This window comes from Varroa jacobsoni, unplaced genomic scaffold (assembly GCF_002532875.2).
Source record: "Varroa jacobsoni isolate VJ856 unplaced genomic scaffold, vjacob_1.0 scaffold_200, whole genome shotgun sequence".
In the NCBI taxonomy this organism is placed as follows: domain Eukaryota; kingdom Metazoa; phylum Arthropoda; class Arachnida; order Mesostigmata; family Varroidae; genus Varroa; species Varroa jacobsoni.
In genome coordinates, this window is record NW_019213102.1 from 58471 (window position 1) to 79286 (window position 20816).

At 38.3% G+C, this 20816-nt stretch overlaps 1 protein-coding gene across 1 annotated transcript in view; it reads left to right on the forward strand.

Moving 5' to 3' along the window:
- Nucleotides 1-20816, forward strand: part of LOC111273572 (secretin receptor) — a 40540-nt gene that overhangs the window by 3594 nt on the left and 16130 nt on the right. The window contains exons 4-8 of the mRNA XM_086973533.1: nt 2422-2516; nt 3725-3863; nt 4094-4250; nt 13435-13495; nt 17360-17521. Of these exons, the coding sequence (XP_086829659.1) occupies nt 2422-2516; nt 3725-3863; nt 4094-4250; nt 13435-13495; nt 17360-17521 (614 nt within the window). The remainder of the gene's footprint in view (nt 1-2421; nt 2517-3724; nt 3864-4093; nt 4251-13434; nt 13496-17359; nt 17522-20816) is intronic.

Consider the following 20816-nt stretch of genomic DNA (forward strand, 5'->3'; position numbering starts at 1 on the left):
AAAAAAAAAAAAAAAAAAAAAAAAAAAAAAAAAAAAAAAAAAAAAAAAAAAAAAAACGGAAAGACAAAGATGTTCGTTTTTAAAGGGGAATAGTCGTATCTCAGGCAAAGCTTGTAATTCCAATTGGATTAGGTTGTCTCAATCGGACAACACCTGCCATATTGAAGCTCATTACGTATGTGCATATTCTAGACCTGAGTACGCTTTTAAGGACCAGTTTATTTGTATTACTTACCAGACCGAAAAAAAAAAAAAAAATGGAAAACACCGCGGGCAGTTCGATACGTCGGCTTTTAGGCCATTCATCGTTTCGGTAACTTCGTTCGTTCTCTACTACGGAGTGCAGGATCACTATAGTAAAAACATGTGTTCCTGAAATTTAACTTGGCTAACATAGCTGATATCGTGTTGACAGTTACTAAACGTAATACACGCAGGTGAAAAATGCAGAGTTCGAAGAAAATGTCGTATAGTAACTATTCAACTGTATCTCATGTTGTTTGTATATAAGGCGTATACTAGTATTGTTTCATTCAAACAAGCGTACGCTCCTTGATATTGACTTATTTCTTATAACTCCTTTAAGGAAAACCGGAAGCACAAATCTTTGAGTGAGATGAACGAGCACTCGGATTTTATCATGCAAATTGCACTACTCACTGCTCGACTATGAGCCTATGCTTACCTTGCGTATTATAGCAACGAGTTAGCAAGAAAGTTGTCTCTGATCCTAAAGTTCCTTTTACTTAAACTATGGATTAAAAAAAAACAAAAAAAAAATTGACTGAAAGCACCGAACAGGTGACAAGCCAAAATTCAATGCATTTTTTCTTGTCTTCCAACAGTTTCATGTTTCTAGATAGCAAAGTTGTGCTAATGGATCGAAGCTCTCAAACAATCTGTCTAGTAACTAGCTGGATTGCGTCTCAATGCGTTATGACTGTCGTCCTATAATTTTTACGTCGCTGCTAACTAGGAGACGTGATCATTTCAAGCATTATAAGCCGTTTACTTTATGCTGCGGGTGCTGAAAAGTCCCTTTCACAGTGAACCACTTGATAGTTTGGCTGCTTGAAGCAGATTTACATGCCCAATGATTAATAGAGCTCGCAGGATTTGTTGAGTAAACGCAATATAATTTAAAGAAAACTACTTTTGCTGTGTGGATAAATCATATTTTTTTTTCGAATTCAATGCCATTTACCAGTGAACCGATCAAATGAAAGGCGGCAACTAGCCAGTCTCTAACAACGGTAACGTCCAATTTCACTGTGGCTTTGGGATTCATACTATCTACAAACGAGCTCCTACAATGAAGCGCAATATGTGGATTATACCTTATTATTTCACTTTTTTTTTTTTTTTAACAGTATGGCCACCCGTACTCGCGAAAGAGAATATTCAGTATAAATGTAGCAGTATTGTCAGATATTCATTGCAGAAATTTTCATTACAGATGTAAATCCCGGAAAATGTAAATTATAAAAGTATAACTATCGCTCACCGCCTACATGGTTCGTTTGCGTCTAGCAAACGGTTTCGTTCTCCAGTAGTTGATCGTGTACCCCTTAAGATATGATTTCGGAATCACAGAAGGAAGCTCGTTAGGCAGGGACAAGGTACGGCATAATGTGGAAATCAGCCTGAAAAATTAACGATGAAGTACTTTTGGGATAAGTAAGAGTGCATTCAACAACAAATTAGATAATAATCTAGCAACCAACTATATCGATAAGATAACTTCGATGTTGTCTAACATGATCTACTTCAACAGTGCGACAGAATGATTTTCCCTCAAAGTGTTATATCGCTGGTGCAAGTTACAACATATGTACAGTAAGTTCTGTCAGTACAGCATGGTCAATCGGTGCTTCTGTCTTGCTTTGAACACCATCAACTTTAACATAATTTATGACAAAAATTAATAAGCGTTACGTTTGGATGAGAGAATCGAAAAATCATTGAGCGATCATAATATTGCTTCAGGTGTCGGGTACTGTAGGCCGTACTCCCAACTAGACAACGTAGGTATGTTCATTATAACGTTATGTCTTTTGAACATGAACGTGTGTTTAAGGTTTCCATCAGATGTCTTCATCGTGTTCGAGAATAAACGTACCTAAAAATAGGTATAAACTTATAAAAACTTGGCCTCTCTTTCCAGGAAATGAGAGGAACGAAAAATTGTCGGCATCTTATTTTGCTATATACGCTAGATAATAGAAGAAATAAATGCTTAGGTAACTTCGCATTTGCCGGTGTACAGGAGATTCTGTATCGGCTACTATATTTAGCTGTGCAAAGTAGGTAGTCTATATATTGAAACCGTGCATTTTGAAATGAATATCGTTTTCTCAGCTCGCCAAAAAAATGCAAATACTCTACAATGAAGTTACTCTTATTTTTCATATGAACTTTCAGCCGCATATCCGTATGATTAAATTTTTGGCCCGCATAGGATACGGAGTTTCACTCGTGAGTCTCATCTGCGCTCTGATCATCCTCATCTCTATCAAGTTCGTCTTCTCATAGAGCTTTAAAGTTCTCTTAGAGAAGTAGAAAATCAACATCAACTTCAAGATGGTCTTTTTGCTTGAGACATACTCGTATATGTTGCTGTCATAGAAAAAAAGAACGTTGCTTCTTTTTTCTTGTGGGTTAAAAGCATCCCTTGATCTCATCTCAACCTATTGACACGACACCGTATGGAAGGAAAAAAGTCAAATTGAACACAAAAAGCCACTGAAATAATTCACATAGATTTAACCTAGAAGGATGGTATCCAGTTGATGTTGGGACAACTAGAGTGTCCCAAATTTGACAACTTTTAGATATGACAAACCTTCAAAAAGTGGGATAGTGCTAGAAAGGTATGTTTTCACAAGAACAAAAGATGCGTCTTCTAACATTCTTACTAATAGTTACTGTTTATACCATTTATCATTTGCTTTCCGTTTGTTCATGGGTCCTAAGTGTCAGTTTCCTGTTTGGGTTCATCTTAGTAGAAGACTGATTTGACCTCGTCGAGTCGAAGTCAATGTTTCAAGGTCTACATTTAGTACTAGAAAGCTGATAAAAAAATCATAGAGATAAATTTCAGATCTAGACCATCTCGCGTATCCCTGCGTATAGTGCACAAATATAAGTTCAATTAATTAACGTCTACACTCAACAACATTTAGAACACTCGACCTTTGTTGTTTGATCTTGTTTCGTAACAACCTAATGTTATATGGTTTGTTTATACGTTTGAATTTTTTTGATTCTTTTATACAGCACTGACCATTGATAAGATGGATTTAGATAATATGACAGATAAGATGGACGGTAATTAGAAGAATCGCTTTTAATACAACGTAAGCAGTTTTCTAGTGATTGTCGGATCTTGTCCATCAAAGTTTTACCTTTAACGAGACACCGTTGTCAAAGCCAACCAACCACAGTATTAAGAAGAATCGCACTTGAGTTGATGCGCAAAAAACATTCTCCTTATTATTTTTATTACACATACGCCCCAATATGAAAATTGCATATGTTTCCAACCCACACTTAAGCCTAACCCTTTCTCAGGGGCAAATGAATAACGAGTGTGATTCGTGGCTAAGTTAAATTCATGACTAGAACGTTTCTAATGTATATTGTTTACTACTTAAAACTAAATTATATTTATCGACCATGTAAAGGCGCAATGTATAATCCATTAATGTACTTTTGTCTCTTTCAGACGTTTGCGGTGCCCTCGAAACTGCCTCCATATGAATCTCTTCACATCATTTATTCTACGAGCGGCCATTTTCCTTCTGAAGGATCGGATGTTTATTTCTGGAGTTGGCCTCTACGGCACTTTTGATGATAACCAGAAGGTTTGTGCAGCCTAGAAGGGGCACGTGACAATATTCAGTAGAGGCTTTGTTTTTAAAATTTCCCCTAACATTTTTTTTTAAATTAAAAAAAGACTGGAGGAATCGTTAATGCGAAAGCCTTCTATCTAACAGTAATTACTGTCACGTTGTTTAGAGAGGTGCGCTTACATAAACAGATAATGTAATGTTCATGACAATTGTTGGGTAATAACAATTCAACTCTATTTCAGAGTATCTGCTGCAAGCTCTTTCTGGCAATGTTTCACTATACACTAATGGCTAATTACTGCTGGATCCTTATGGAAGGCCTCTACTTGCATAGTCTCGTCTTTCATTCGCTTGGCAACGATCCTTCGAGTATATCGAAGTATACCATCATGGGATGGGGTTGGTACCATCAGTTCGACACGGAAGCTTGTGTTTGACCAAAATTTCACTCGTGACTGACTCTCCATAAAAAGTACTCCATAAGTATGCGCAACAGATAAAGCTAACACGCTGAACTGCTAAGACCTTATGGGCCTCAAAAATCAGTTGATATAAGCGAAATTTTCGAGAAAAAAAGCTGTTCTCCCTTATACATTCGAGATGCTTGACACTGCCTATAGGACAAGCCTGTTTACACAACGTAATAAATCTGCTCGGTTATCGTTAGCTGATATCATTTTCCTGTATGCTACATGTATATATGGATTTAATCATCCAACGAGACATCATCTTGGTACGTAAACATACACCATGGAAAAAGTATTATTGCGATACCTTGTTGTGTGTCTATTTTGCTCATAGATATGCTATTAGAATCATGCATTACCAAGAGCACTTCCAAACTATAATCTCTATAGGCAAAAAATTTAGGCCAATAGAGCAAAATTTTGCCCCAATTCAATTCAATTGACCCATAAACATAAAATGTAAATGAATTGTTTAATACATATAGAAGAGCTGTAGTGAAGGTCTTTGGCCACGCATTGATGACCTTCCTACTTCATGCCACTAACTGTTCCGACAGGCATTTATTTTCCTAACTTAATGCAAATAATGTTGACTAATTTTACATTACTCGTATGCTGAGTTCATTGTCATCCAATGTAACAAACGAAAGGAAAGCCATTGCTTGGCCAACCCTTTAATTATTGGCAAAGTAACTTCCCTAAGTTTGAACGCGGATCATTTACGAACACCCTTCTACTGTCTTACCCTAACCAAGTAAGGCTATAATTGAGCTCAATAAACGACCGCGCATCGTCGCTCATTAACAGTGGTGAGCTTGCACTGTTTGACCGAATCATATTTGAAACGTAAGTATGTTTTTTTTTTTTTTTCACTGACATGCACTTAAACTTAGCATTCTAGTTTCGAAGACGCGCTAAAACGCGAAACGCGATGTCTACGTAGCTATCCTCGTGTCGAGTTTAGGCCGACATCGGGTCCGCGGATAAGCAATATCTTTTTTACTATCACAGTATCCTATAAGTACGTAACAATGTATCAATTTCAAGGCAGGGATAGATAAGATTATCTTCGAGAACGAGTACAAGAGTCATTTTCTCAAGATTACATCTTAGCCTTGTAAACATTTCTGCTCAGGGTATGGCTTATGCCAGTTGATCCGAAAGAATATCATAATGATCGTAGTTGATTGAGGTCATTTTGTGCAAGCACCTCTACACCTCAGCAGCCGACTAAGCTACTCTAACGTTGAAGAACTCGGACTACTTTCGCTTCTCAGAAGACGTCAGTAATGCAAATGACTTACTTTGTGTGTGAAAACAAATAACAGACACTTATATAGATGGCACCGGATGAAAAGCAATGGGATCAAAACGATATTTCTACGATAACCTTCAGTAAACACTTCACTTGAAATCATTTTGTTTCTTATTTCAGACCAGTATGCATGACATGGATGTGAGGCTATGTCAAATTATCAGCACTGAAAGTCACAGAAAAAAATCAGACCACTTTCAATTTGATATTTCGTTTTCGATCATGGTTCTTTTCGTTAATTTTTTCCGATAATGTATTACATTTGTACATTATATAGGAGCCTAAAGGAACCGCTCCTGTTTACCTTATTTCGTATACTTGTCCGAAACGTTCGGGGTGAATTAAGACGATTTTTGGAGACCTGGCCATATTATCGAGTATGCATAAGCCCGTTAAAGAACCCCAAACGGCCTGGGGGTCCATCTCTGGAATATGCGCTAAATTTAGCCGAGACCCAATGTGTTTGCGTCGTATAAACCCTCATCGACATTATGAGCTTCCTCGGTTATGCAAATTCGACGCTTTTTAGCGTTGCGACCGACTGTTCGGCTGCTGATTAAACAAAAGGGGGCTCCTATACAGCAAATCACGTTGAAAGCTTGTCGACGCCGCTAGCAACGAAAAAGGTACAAAGCAGCATCTTTGATGAACCTGGTCTTTAAATGCTCGCCTTGTCGAGTAAGTTTAACGTAGATGCGAATGTAGCGCTTAATAACTTAAGGCTTTCGTGAATAACTCAAGCCTTAGGTACAGCTTTTATGATGTTAAAGACAGGCCACAGCTCTCCGCGAGAAAGAAAGCCAAGTGACGTGATCGGAGTGGTTCGCTCCTCTCTTCTTCTCAGGCCGTCATTGATTCTTTAGCGACGAAAAAATACTTCATCTGCGGAAATCAGCCATGAGAACGATTTGGAAGATGTCCCCATTGTAGGAACCCTACGTTATAGAGACTATGCCCAGTAACGAGTTCATTCGTCACCAAGGATGATCTAAATATTCTAAAAACCATAATCGTTACCGCATCCTTACCGTACCTCTATGTAGTACTACATATAGGTACAATCAAGTGAAAGTTTAACGGAATGATAGGGCTTGACATGACAACGGCATGCCGATCAGAGCACTATTAGAGATATAAACCATGAACAGTTACGTTTTGTAAATACGTCCGTCAGGGATATCCCTATTAATGCATATAAAAAAAATGTCATCCAAATATGTTTATACATACATATATGATCGGATATGTTGCTATTGCATCTAACATAAATATTAGTATTTGTTGTATAAGTCTGATATATTTGCGTAAAGGGGTTGATTCAATTAGAAGCACTTTTACGTAAATTTATTAACAAATTCATCATTGAGTCATCAGAATGGGTGCAGCTTTCCTGATTTTTCCAGTCAGATTTAGTTTCTTTGCGTTTTGCGCTTTTTTTTTTTTAAATAGAGTAGCGTACGTGCAAAAAAATCCCGTAAAGAGCTGTGTCAAGAAGATTTTTGGCACTTCTAGAAGGACCAGCTTTCCTTGAATAAGTTATTACGGGTGACCTGACGGGAACATGCGGCTACGACGAGGGGATCAAGAAGCAACCTAGCAAGTATAAGTTTAACAACGAACCTGTGCCTAAAAAAGTAGGTCAAAAACTTAGATGGTTTCCACGATCATCGAGGACTCGATCATCATGAGTTTATACTGTTCAGCTCCACGGTCACCAGGCAGCACTATCAAGACGTTTTAAGAAGATTACGCGAGAATGCCTGATGCAAGAGACCAGAACTATAGTACAACAAGTTCTGGGTCCTTCGTCACGACAACGACCAGGCGCACACTTCATTATACCCGTATGGCAGTTGTCGCAAAACAACTCGATGCGTGTATTAATTTAGTGCCTGTAATTATCAGACCCACTGCCTTCAGACTTTTTCCTATTCCCAAATCTAGGAAGAGTTTGAGATCTAACAGAAAAAATATAAGGAAAGTCGCTGACTGAAATGGAGGCTGTCCCAACTGTTGAATTTGAGAAACATTTTGAGCGTTTAAGAAAACGGTGCCATAAGTGTTGTCCGTCCACAAAATTCACTTCGTAGGGGGACAACTTGATTTGGGAAATAAATACTTATCAATCCGGAATAAACGACTCAATCATTTTCGAATGGGAGATTATGTGTCGAAGTTTCGTATTTTTCTAATATATCAAAATACTAGAAAACGTTACTATTAATAATAAGAAAAACAGAAATTAAAGATTTTTAAAAGAAAATAGTCCTGCGAACCTCATTCCTTTAGATAACATCTCCGTTGTAAAAAGGTAAAATTACAAAACATCGAATATCTCGAAAAGATTAGCCAACTCAGCAATTCAATATAGTTGTATTCTGTATTTAAGGCCACTAACTATTCCTATTCGGACAAAATTATCGGGATTAAATTTAAAAGAAACATGATTATATATATATATATACTGCTGCAATCGGGTTGACAACGTTCTTAGTAGTAGTTCAGTTTCAGATAATGAAACGGTCGCCGCGAGCATTTCTGAAACGACGGCCATAAGTCGAACAGTGCTTTTCATTATAAAGTGCTCGAAGATGGATCATGCTGAAACGCACCCAGGTCATACCGTACCGCAATAGTGAACTATTTTTTTGTCTTTTTATATATATATATATCTATATATTCCATGTTCAGCTGATGCTTTGTCTATAGTTCTTTTCTCTATATATATATATATTCATTAAATAAGGAAGAACAATGTTATACTTCAAATTATGTAGAGACGTTTTGGTTGAGACTTTTAGTAGATGGTCATATTATCTTTACCGGCACGTACAAAAGCATAAGCCGAACGAATGAAGTGACGCATTTCTATGACACATGACGAGTAAAAATTAGGCATCTATCTCGGAGCAACCATTTCTCCAATCTTACAATTGCTTATTCCTACCTACATTGAATCTATGATATAATGCTTGACGTCGGTGACTTCGGTCTTGCACGAGCCTACAAATTGACAGACCGTTTTGTCTCACGGTAAGCAAAGGCTTCCCACATAATCAACATGGGCAGGAGCGCTAGCCCACGATGCCTGCTCCAAAGCAAGTCTTCCATCGTTTTGTACTTTAAAAAGATACTTCAGACAGGGCTAGAAAAGTTTAAGGTCATCAATCATTTGAAAAACGTAATCACGATATTTCAACGGCGCTGCACAGAGTAAACCTGTCTTTTGTTAACCCATTCTCTACGAAGAAAGCTAGCACCCTTGGGTCTGCAAATATCAGTGTAGTAACGCTCGACATAAGCGCCTGCGCTTAGCTTGATTCCCCGATCACTTTAGCGATTGATCACACGATCAATTTAACGTCCGTGCATTTTCCATGCAGTACCTAAAAATGATTCGTAAGAGCATTTAGCTTTGGGTAGATTGTACTCGGTCGCATTTTGTCTTCAATATACGGCTGGATTGTGGAGGCCTTCAAATTCTTCTCGGAAACCTGCTTAAGCTGCGGCATCAGTGGCTACTCAAGATGCGACGAGTCCTTATAATTTTCTTTAGCGTAGAATTATACAAGGCATAATTAATAATTAGGTTACGATAATCGCGCCTAGGTCCAAATAATAATCGACCACTGTAACCGTGACCGTTATATATAATCCATCTTGAGCGGCTTTTTAGGCAATAGCCGCGATTCTTATTGCCTGGCTTCAGATACGCGATGAACATGCTCTTCTTTCTACTCAACTACAACTATTTACCCTAATTTATATAAGCTTCGTAAGCATCGTTCTGTTCGTTACATTAGATACTGTAAAAGTTCATTTTAATTATCGCACATTGACACTAGAAACGCACAAAACAATATGAGTTTGCAAATTCTGTTGACCCTTTTGTGGACTATATATATATATATATATATCACTGTATACTTGTACAACACGGACCTATGCGCTGCGTTCACAAAGTTCATCGAAACGCTGGCCAAAGTAGGGTAGCTTGTGACCAACAGACAACTTTATAGACAAGCTTGTGATAGCATGGTAGCAACGTGATTTCCTACAAGTGCCAAGATCACATTGTGGTTTAGGTTGGAACCCGGGCATTGCGCTTCGTGATACCGGGCATATAACAGAAAAACAGCTTCGCGAACTTGTGCATCTGGCAACGTAGAATCAGGCTTTTTGCCTAATCAAATAAAAAACCACACACAACCCATTCATTCTTTGTTCAAATAAAAAGATGATTTAATGTTGCTTGTTTCGGTGCAATGAAACAGGTAAAACCTGATAGTATCGGGTGTACCATTGTAAAAAAGTACTGAATTGTTCAAAACTAGAACAAAGTAGTTGTTTGGTCGTTGTACAGCCTAATTATCTATTATTATTCGGAGTCTTCCGTATCAGAAACTTCATTAACTGCCAGATCTGAAGATTCGAGCTATACATGTTACGCATCAAGCCTGCACCATTAGTCACTGTTCGTTTGCATGGAAGACATGCGCTCGCTTATCGTAGCGTTGAGCCTGCTATGGATATTGCCAGTAGTGGTCAGCTGTTATACTCTAATCGATCTCTGTTGAAAGGATGACTGTATCCGTGTTTGAATTTGACTGTTCCGTTCCGTTTTGTAAAAAATTTTCTGCATCTTGATGATGATGATGATGATGGGCGCTTATTTTACTAAAGCTTACAAGGATGGTTTTATTTAATTCATCTGTAATCAAGAAAATTACGCGCTGCGAGGAATAAACTTATGTAATCACGAATCGATGCCCGTAACTCTTCGTGTCCTTTTTGTCATGTAACGATGCGCTTAAATATATGGATACTCTCAAATTCGTAACGGTATCCCTGTCAGATCATAGGAAGCTTGAACCGCTGTCAATTCCATCTTCTAAAATCAGAGTTAGCAGCAATAAAGCAAAAGAACTTCGTAACCAGTAAAAAAATCCGATCAAAAACTTCCAGAATATCGATTAAATTAATAAATGCAATTGTCATTTTTCTAAATGTCATAGTTTTGCCCTCGGCCAATTGGCATCTTTTTCTATAAACATTTATTTTTCTTTTCACTTGTACTTTTGCCACGAGGCAATTGGGCCGTAAATTAATTTGCGCACAAACAAGTACGGAGAAGAACTTCCCTGTAAACTGCTGAAAAATCTACTTAGAAGCCTATTTTAAAGTAGGTGCTACCGCTCTCAAGTTAAATATACCAAACAAAGTTCGTCAATGATTTCGTGCGCACTATTTAATAATGGAACTTGTAAAGTACTTGTCTACGATTAGTGTTCCGATAAAAGGCTCTTTATTAAATATCTATTGAAACATTTTAGGAAATAAATCTCGATGAACAGAATAGAAACCTTTCTCAGTATATAGGAGAACTTAGCGTTGATCTTTACCTTTTTATTTATAAAGACTGTATCTAGCGTTATTATGTTTCAGATATCAAAATACTGGCTGGCGACTTTAGTATGTTACATAAACTTGTTTACTTTGACATTCTCGAGATTGTCACGGAGTGCACAGGAACCAACAAGATGCATGCTTACCAACCAGGTTGGGTCGTATTCAATAGGCAGAGTCGTTATATATACAGTCGTGTATGCGTTCTATACGCAGTTGAAAAAAAACTGCAGGAAGTAGTTATTTTCTTCGAATTTCTCTTTTCCCGTCTGTAGAATGGGCAGATCAGTTTTTTTCGGTGGGAGATCATCTTTAGGCCGCTAAAACTTAAAAAAACAAACCATCTAAAATTCCAGCAATATAAGCTAGAAGCGGGGCCCTGAAATGAATATCCTGAACCTGAAGGAAATATGTCCTGAAATTAAATTCGTCTAACAGTGTACGGTCGTGTATTTGTCGCTGGCTTTTGAACTGACGTTAAGCAGGGTTTCGACGCTTCGTTTATATCTTGGTTAGGTAGTCGTGAGTGAAGACTTGAGCGGGCGTGTTTTTCCGAAACAAGTCTATATATAAAGCTCACCAAAATTACTTTCCGACAATATTTCTCTGTTTTATATGAGTAAATATCAGTCCAAAAGGGCATTCAATTAATAATGTTAAAATATAATTTTTGTTAGGCCATAATAACCATGTCAATGTCTCTAAACATGCGCCTATCAATATGAGCTATACGGATATAGTTGCTTAACCTAGTGGGCAATAATATTACCACTAGAAGGTTATATTACCTAGTATAGAAAAGACTAATTCTATTAAACAGCGTACTGAACACGAGCATTGCCTGGGCGCAGATCGCATGTCCTTGTTAGAGAAGCGGACGCGCATCCAGTCAGCGCACAAAACATCCCCACTAATTGTCCTTACTAATGAGACGATAGTAAGCCTTTTTGGTAAAAATACCATTTTACTACATTCAAGGTTCTGTCGTAGCAGAAATTGTCCGCTGACTGCGAAGGAGAACGCACTGTGCATTCTGTTTATTTCTTCCATCTCTGATGATTTAAAACGACCGCTGCTATATATTACTACGGTTTTAGTAAGACACATATATAAAACGTCTGGTATTTATATGTGGATATCTCTGCTGATTAGCATGCATACAGGAGACGCGCGGCCTATTATATATGAACCTATGTAAAACTGAGAAGACATCACAGCTCGCTGAATTTTAAAGGCATTGGGCACGAAAGTGTCCCCATTTAAGATGTTAGGATTATTAGAAAGCCTAGGTTTAAGAATGGCACATTAGCGCGCCTACTGGGTCTCCTAATTTGTCCTTATATAACATTGTGGTCATAACTACCAAATTAACTCAGAATTTCAACATATTCGTCCGTTGGTAAGTTAAGTATGCTTGAAGTCAAAGTGCTCGTTTCCGAGGTTCGAAAGTAAGTAGTATAATCTAATACTGTTTACTGAATCGAAACCAAAGCTTTCATGGGTAAATTTTCTGCCTATACTTTCATCTCATCTATGCATCTTCGTTTACTAGCATAATGAGTCTTCGTTCAAAACAATAGACATATATTAGCAAGGGGGTTTCGTTTCCTTTGCCCAATCGGCAAAAAACTGCTATATAAGTTGACTTGGCGTTCTATTATGCTATGATTGTTCATACAAGAGAAGCTGATGAAACGTGTGCATATTTATTAAATAAATAATAAAGGAATAAATGCACCATTTGAGGAGAGATCTCTACCCAACCAAATTACCAGTCCAGTCCCAAGCGGATAGAAATATGTATTTATATCTCGTATATTGAATAACCTGCGTTATACGGTACAACTGCAGACTCACATTGACACGCTGCCGATAGTTTCTCTTCGAAAGCTTCCTTCGATTGATGCTATTTAAGTATCCGTACTATTATTATATGAGCCATAATTTTGATTATATGGCTCTATATTTCAACAAACGGCTGGCTTTTAGTACGAAATAAGGTGTGTCTATGGCCGGGTTCGAACCCACATCACAGCGTCGCCCGAAGATCACCAGGCAGACACGTTACATGCTACGCTGTTACGCTGACCCGTTGCATGAACGTATATAAAAATGCGAGCATCGTAATAGGGCTAAGGGCGAGAATGCCCTCGCCCTTAGCCCTATTACAATGCAGATGCCCGGCGATGGCATCCTTATTACAATCGATTTTTACTACGGTACTTAAGATGGTAATGATTATGAATTAAGGCAACCTTGATACCTTACCGCAACTGAACACTATAGATTAAGATTTTGGCAGTTATTGGTAACGCGAACCGTTTTAGCGAAAAAAAAAAATGTCAATAGACAACAAAATAATTTTAAATATGTATATACTTTCGATCTCTTTCAGGCTTACCTGTGCTATTTATTGCACCTTGGTCCCTGGCTCGAGCTCTATGGGAAAACAAACTGTGAGTATATATCATCTGATTTTTGGCTTTTTTACACAAAAATGTTAACAGAGATCAACTTGGATTGATTAGCGGTGTAAAAATGAGGTTGATTATAGTTATTATCCATTTTTTATGTTAATTAGACATGACCAAGTTGCCGTTATTTCTTCCTCAATTCGCAAGTATTGTCTATCTTCTTTCAACCACTGGCTTATTATGTATGATTCGGAAGCAACATGGTATTTTCCTTACAACTAAGAAGCTTGTTGGCTATTTAAAGAAAAATGTGCCAATACACATTGGTTGTCATATTTATTCTTCAGTACAGGCTCGGTAGCTGGAATAGACTTTTACATAATATCTTTATGCAAACGTCTTCATTTGCCACACTCGTGATCGTGCAGGCAGTTTCCAGTCTAACCGAATCAGCCTTAGTGTATCTGACATGGCCCGACAAATTCGCAATCCGTCGGTCGGAACCCTTCGAAGTGACAGGGCAGGAGCAACTTGCTGCTATTCTGGCCGTACTCTCCTTTCTGACATGTCATAAGCTTTACGAACTAGGGTTCCCTTTGACAACGAGTCGAGAGCAAACACCTGACAACTATTAAATCCAACCACCTTAAATCAATATAACCTTCCCCTATGATTTTTCCCTTGTCAGCTATTCGAAATTGCTGTGTACACTGAACCTTCAAAATTCTTCCTCGAAAGCTATTTCGAAGACCGCCGCTGACTCGGAACTTTTTTTGTTCAGTGATTCGCTAACTATTCTCAAAGCTCATCCGTGTTCCCGATTTTCGGAGTTTGCTTTCAACTAACATAAAATTAACTTTTCTATTCGAAAAGTACTTCACTCATTTTCTGTCCGTCTCATAGCTATAATAAAGTAAATTAATCTGCTTGATCCCAATAGGGACAGCCACACATCATAAATCTATCACGCAGTTGATCATTTTCAACCGCACTACCTAGTTCAATAGTAACTTTTCTATACAAGCAGGCCAATACGAGAAATGCGGTAGGTGTAACTGAGACACCCTACAAGGCTTACGCAATAAAAATAATTAACTATTACAGATTTTGTGTGATCGATTATAAGGCTGCCATCGCTAACAGAAGACCAAGACGACCCTATACAATTTTGACCTAGGGTACGGTACAATAAACAAAACTCGATAAAAAAGACCGCGCTGACTTATGTTTGATATAACCGCAGGCCTATACGTGGGCCGCCAAGAAGAAGCCACAGGTCGGATGGAAAATTACACACTGCATTTAGGAATATGTAATTCGATTTTCGGGATCCCCAAGAAAGTAACGTAAATAACGAGGGCTAGATAAGTCAACTTGTTGTATTAAACCACTAGTTCAATTTAAGGACGCTTCTTAAGAAAGTTTCCCTAGTTAAGGAAGTTTTTTTAAGAAAGTGTTACCTGCTTTATTTCACTAGTTGCAAATTTGTACAATTTTTGAATGGTCAATGATTTTACATCTAACGGCGGCTAACATCAATACTGATACCGGTTGTTTTGAGGTTTAAGGTCTCTGTTTTTAAGGTCTCTTTGCACTCTCAATAAACTTCATCAGGCGTTCTATACGATATGTTTGTCTTTTGACTCATTACTTTCTAACATATTTTACAGTCGTAAATGATCGAAGCTTTTACGTAGACATTGGCCAAGCGTCCTTTGTTAATCTCGAATTTTAAATTAGTAAGTTAGTTAAATTGTTTGAATAATAACTCTGCATAAACAGATACATTGTTGAAATATTGTAGTAATCATTCTCGGCTGGCGAAAATCTCAAGTCACCTGTATCTCGTCATTCCTATGGTCAATGCGCGACGTGTAACCGAAGCTTAAAAAACAACTGATGGGAGTTACTCCTTGTTTCCTGCTTGCCCCTTACAGCTTACTAGCTGGATAGGCGATTGAGTCTGTCTGGCCTGCTAACCCTTTGTTAGCCAAAAGAATGCGACATCAGTGGCTGGAGTGGCGTATGCCCTTCTGGCCATAATCGTGATTCACGCCGATAGTTGTCTGTAGATGTTTCGTCCTTCGTCAGATGGATATGGGGCAGGACAGATTGAGAAGTTGGTCATTAGCCTCGAGCTTCGAGTTAGCTGTCGAGTGTCCCCCAGCTAACGGTGAATGTTTCCGACTTTAAAGGAAGACCGCAGGTAAAGTCATATGGAAAACGAAGCGGCTCAACTGGCACCCATAGGTGTACCTTCTTTATCCTTCGCTGTTCAGTTTACTCTAGCCGTTAACGCGTGCAATACTCGTGCAGAAAGCGGCATCTTCATAATCAAGTTCAACAAAATTAACCAGCGACCAACAAAGCGTTTAGCGCTTATTGCCCCGTGCCGCCGTATTCGATCGAGGTATATGACGTACAATACTGTAGAGAAGACTGCTACAAGCATCGATATAACAGGCTCAAAGCAAACACCTTGGCAGGTATAAACCGGTTTGCTCCGATTCAGTCCTGAAATCAACTCTGTTGGAGCAAGGTAGCGATTACTACCACCACTGCAAACATATCTCGTAGCATTGAAACCTTACGAAACTAAACGAGGCTTCGTTTCTATTAATGACTTTGTCCTACTCCAGAATGCTATTATTACAACTATTGAAATTATTAGCGCTGGAACTAAACGATCCTTTGTTTAACTACAAGGGGAGTACCGACTAGGCCTAGGAATAACCGTCAGGGACGATTGCGGCCCGGTTACAGTGTTGTCAATGGATACAAAGACCACAACGCATTGGAAACCTTTCAACAAGCACTGGGTTTACACCTAAACAATAGAAGGACAAAAAGAGTATGTGATAGATTTTATTCTATCTATGAAAATACTCTAATAATGAGGGTGCACATTATAGTGGATTAAGTCTCAAAAATAGATATCTATACCGTGATCGGGTTGGATTCACTTTTAGGCAACTTGGCCTAACATATAATGTTCCGTTCAGAGTAAGCTCAGCAGAGAAGACATTAAGTTCTCGAGCCAAAAACCCTGTCGAAATGACTCTCGGAAACACGAACCGGAGGCTATGGTGTTGTTATGTGAAGTATTAGACTAATTAAATGTATTTAAATCCTTTAATGGCAGTCAAGCTCAGGAAATAAACATGCTATATCAAGAATTTTTCCAATGAACTTTCGAAAAACATACAAATGGAATATTCTCTAACCCAACAATTATTTGAGCAAACAACAAGACCCCATATGTGTGATTCGTGCCTGCTATTAGATGGAACGCAGTGGTCAGTCACGTTGCTTAATGGAGACGGCTATTAAGGAATTTGAACACTTCCATTGAATCTGAAGAAGCGTTGTTCATGGGAAAAAAAAAATCAATCACTAAACGTCTCCTAGATCAGAGGCGCCCACTTATCAGCGTAGGACATTTCGGCTGCACTTGTTGTGATCAGGATCCAAGGAATTGGATTAAACGGATAAAGTAGCTCTGTTGAAAAATGGTGCTATTTTGTAGATTACTGGAAAAATTCATGAGGTTTGAGACGCCATTCGTTTCAGCAAAGGGGAAAGCATTAACATGCAAAGCACCATCCTCTGCGCAAAGTTAGAACAACCTAACCCCTAACTATTCATTAAGTTGAACAGAAACATATGAACAAAGACATATATAACGTCTATCTAGGCTTGCTGTTTGTATTTTTATTTTATTTAGGAATTTTTTTTAATATTAAAAAATATCAACAGTCGTCATACTCTAAATCTACGTTCGGGGTTTGCCCTCCTTTAAATTGATTTTCAGTTAATAACAAAAAAAAAAACAAACTAGTGCTCAATCATAGTGAGTTAGAAAAAATATGTTGAATGTTAAATGGTTTTGTCATATTGAAATTACAGATGCTGGACGACAAATAAAATTGGATGGCATGAATGGATCATCCGTGGTCCGATTACCCTGTCAATTGTCGTTAATTTTATTCTATTTGTAAACATCACAAGGGTTCTTTTTGTTAAGATGTTCGCTTCGCAGGCGCCCGTGGCCAAACGCTACAAGTACAGGTTAGTATTCGTAAACACTTCTGCTTTTCCATCGTTGCCAAAATAAAGCAAGCTAAAACCTGTTTCTAATATATAATGGACAAATGTATCATAGCTGAAACAGGAAGCCCCGATACAACTGGCTAGATGGGTTAGACCCGAAACTCAAAACTGTCATTCAGTGGACTACTCCTCTGATGTGGTCATCATCGTTTAGATTCGGAGACACCCAGTTCGAACCACTATTGGCGTAGTTTTTTGAAAATTTGAATTTAATCTAGCTAATGACATGAGGGTTATCATAACCGTTAGCTGCTGCGATACGATCAGGTCGCTGTTGTGACAAGGTTCATTGTTTTCCGCCCTGAACGACACGTGTCTAACGGTATATGTCTATAAATATCTACACAATGACTAATTAGTCTATTTGTTGGAAATGCATTAAGGTATCATAGTGTACAGGCTGTATTTTGTGCTTTATATATATATATAAATAGTTTTTCTTTAGTTGTAACAATGGGTCTTTATGCACGTTCTAAACAGTATGCAATTAAAGCGCGCGTTTTTAATAGGGGCTTTATTAGATATTGGTATAAGCTTGAGTAAACTCAATTTTTAATGCTGTGCTAACGGTAGACCCAAAAGACGCCTTTTCCCCCCGAAATAGAAATGGTTAGAACGTTTGTTATTTTTCAAACGATTATCACTAGGCGTTACTAGAATTATTCACTCATAGCTTTTTGACTAAGTTATGGAGTACGACGGTTGCAGTCTGCGTGGGAGTTTTTTTTTTATTGGTTTTTGGCCTAATATCAGTTGAAGCGAGGATAGTCCTATCTAATTCAGACGCCAGCTGTGGCAGTCATTGAATAAAAGTAAGCTTTATTTCCGCTCAGTCAGAACCTTACGCAACGTAAGGACTGACAAATAACTGGATGTTAATGTCACCATTTGATATATCGGTAATCTTCGAGGTTCAACGAGTGCCTAGTAGACATTTATATATATATATTCATTTAAATCAGAAACATTTTTTAATAACTGGTTGTCTACCAGAGCACATCGCGGTTATTCAGCCTGAATAGCGTCTTCCGAGATATGTCGAAGTAAGTCGCTCTGCTCAGACAAACCCGTACAGCCCAAACGCATGATCAGAGCATGGTCTCTTCATCGAGTGCAATGACTCTAGAACGTTTGGCTTGATGTTTTTTTCACGACTATGCAAGCTTTGCCACGAATTGTGGCAAAGCTTGCATAAAAACAGAGCTAAATCTTTTGAGAAATCTGAAAATGTGTGCTCTACATTATGATAGTTATAGTAGTAGAAGCATTGAAGATAATGCCATGATCTTCATAGTTACCCAACTCTATGGCCGGACGAAACTATCCGTGCATGCCGGCTATCCGTCTCTATGCATTTAACTGGTGCACAGCGAAAGCAGCCCAATGCGGCTAGTAAATTTCGATTATAAATTACCGCAAGGTCACCAAACGGTTTCGCGTGCTGCTATATATATGAAGCGGTACCATTCGCATACGTTCTTCTAATAGGCAGCGTATCGGTCTATAGTTTCAGGTCTCATCTAACACGTTTTTAGTATTCGTAAATTGACTAAAACCTGCTATTATTATCCCATATATAAATATAATCAAACAAATAGAAGTATTATACATATATATATATATATATATATGAACACTAGCTTCGACAAAGAATGGGCAACATGTTTTACGTTTATAAAGATCCCGCTTCCTTAAATCATGTCTCACATCTGTTTGTCATTGCTTTATAACAATCGACTGTTTGTGATTGTTGACGTATGATTTTACGAGCAACAATCACAAAAGGTCACGCTTGACATACGTTGCTGGCTGCAATACGTTTTCAGAAACTTTATGCTTCCAAGAGAAATGTCTACATGAAGGTATAGCCTTTGATAGCAGTATGAAGAATCTTTCACTGCAATGGCAATCAAATACGTTGGCCATCAGACCCATGTCTGAGACTGATCTGTCATATTTGTATGTTGCCCACTTATCGTGCTGTACCATGTAGTCGTGTACAAGAACTTTGTACTTCTTTAACATTAACGCGCAGAGTCAGTACTACCGCTAAAATAGTTCCTCACTTCGCCACAGATAGAATATCGGTTTACGTAGAGTCTGAAGCGTAGACTTCCGACGCTTGTACTCGACGCCAACTTCTGTTTCGGTAGGCAGCTATTATAGATCGATTCCTCGTATCAGTTCTTCAGCAATTGCTGGCACAATATTCATAATTTTCCCAGCGAAATAGCAAAGCTGACGTGCTCGTATATATTATAACTGTAATCCAACATATGATTGGGTACCGTTCATTTATGCTTACCCGGTAACTGAAGCGGCCACTATAAAAATGGTCACATTGGTAAACGTTCATGATAAAAGCGAGTAACTAGCTTAAAAACATTTTCGGAAGTCGCAATTTTCAGTTTAACCAATGCTATTAGACAGAAGGCTCGTAGAAAGCGTTAAAAGGAAAGGTAGGGGATGTGTTGCGTCTACGAAAAGTTCACTACGATTTCAGGAAGCAGACTAGGAGCAAATGTCATGATCGAATACACAACACGTTTTACCAAATATGCAATGTTTGTGTACGTTGCCAGTACACCGTGGCCTGAAACGGACGCCTAAATAGCAATGGGTGGTCGCCATCAATGGCTACAAACTGCCCATCGGATAAGCACTATTCTCGAACTTTGTTCATTTTTGGACCTGTTATTTATTCGAAGAAAGACAGTGTGCAGGTCTATTGTATCTGCGAGGGCCAAACTGTTTCGTTCGCGTCTCCGTCCCGTGAGACGAGAACCCGAACGAGACTTGCAATTACTGGCCGCAGGACCTTGGATTTGAGCCAAAGCTCACTGAATCGAACGATGCTGAATGAAGTTATGTAGATTAAACATCACCCTTCAAATCTATGGACCCTTACAAAGATCTCCATGTAATATATAGCTTAGCAAGTCGCAAGTAAATTAAGGTGGGTGCCTTAACATAGGCGCTAGAAGATCACAAGGTTTGCCATCGCTACGGATACCGGAGTTACACGTATCTCAAATTAACCAGAAGAATATTGCCGATAATACAATTACAAGACTTAATAAAATACACTTGGTTTTCTGTGCACAACACAGACTAAGGTCGAGCGTGAAAAACGTAGTTTAAATAGAGCTTCTTTCTGGCTATGGAGTTCATACTGTCCATCCATCACAAAGAAAACATGTTCACCCAACACTATGTGAATTTTTCCTTACGTTGTATATGATGTAAATTTTTT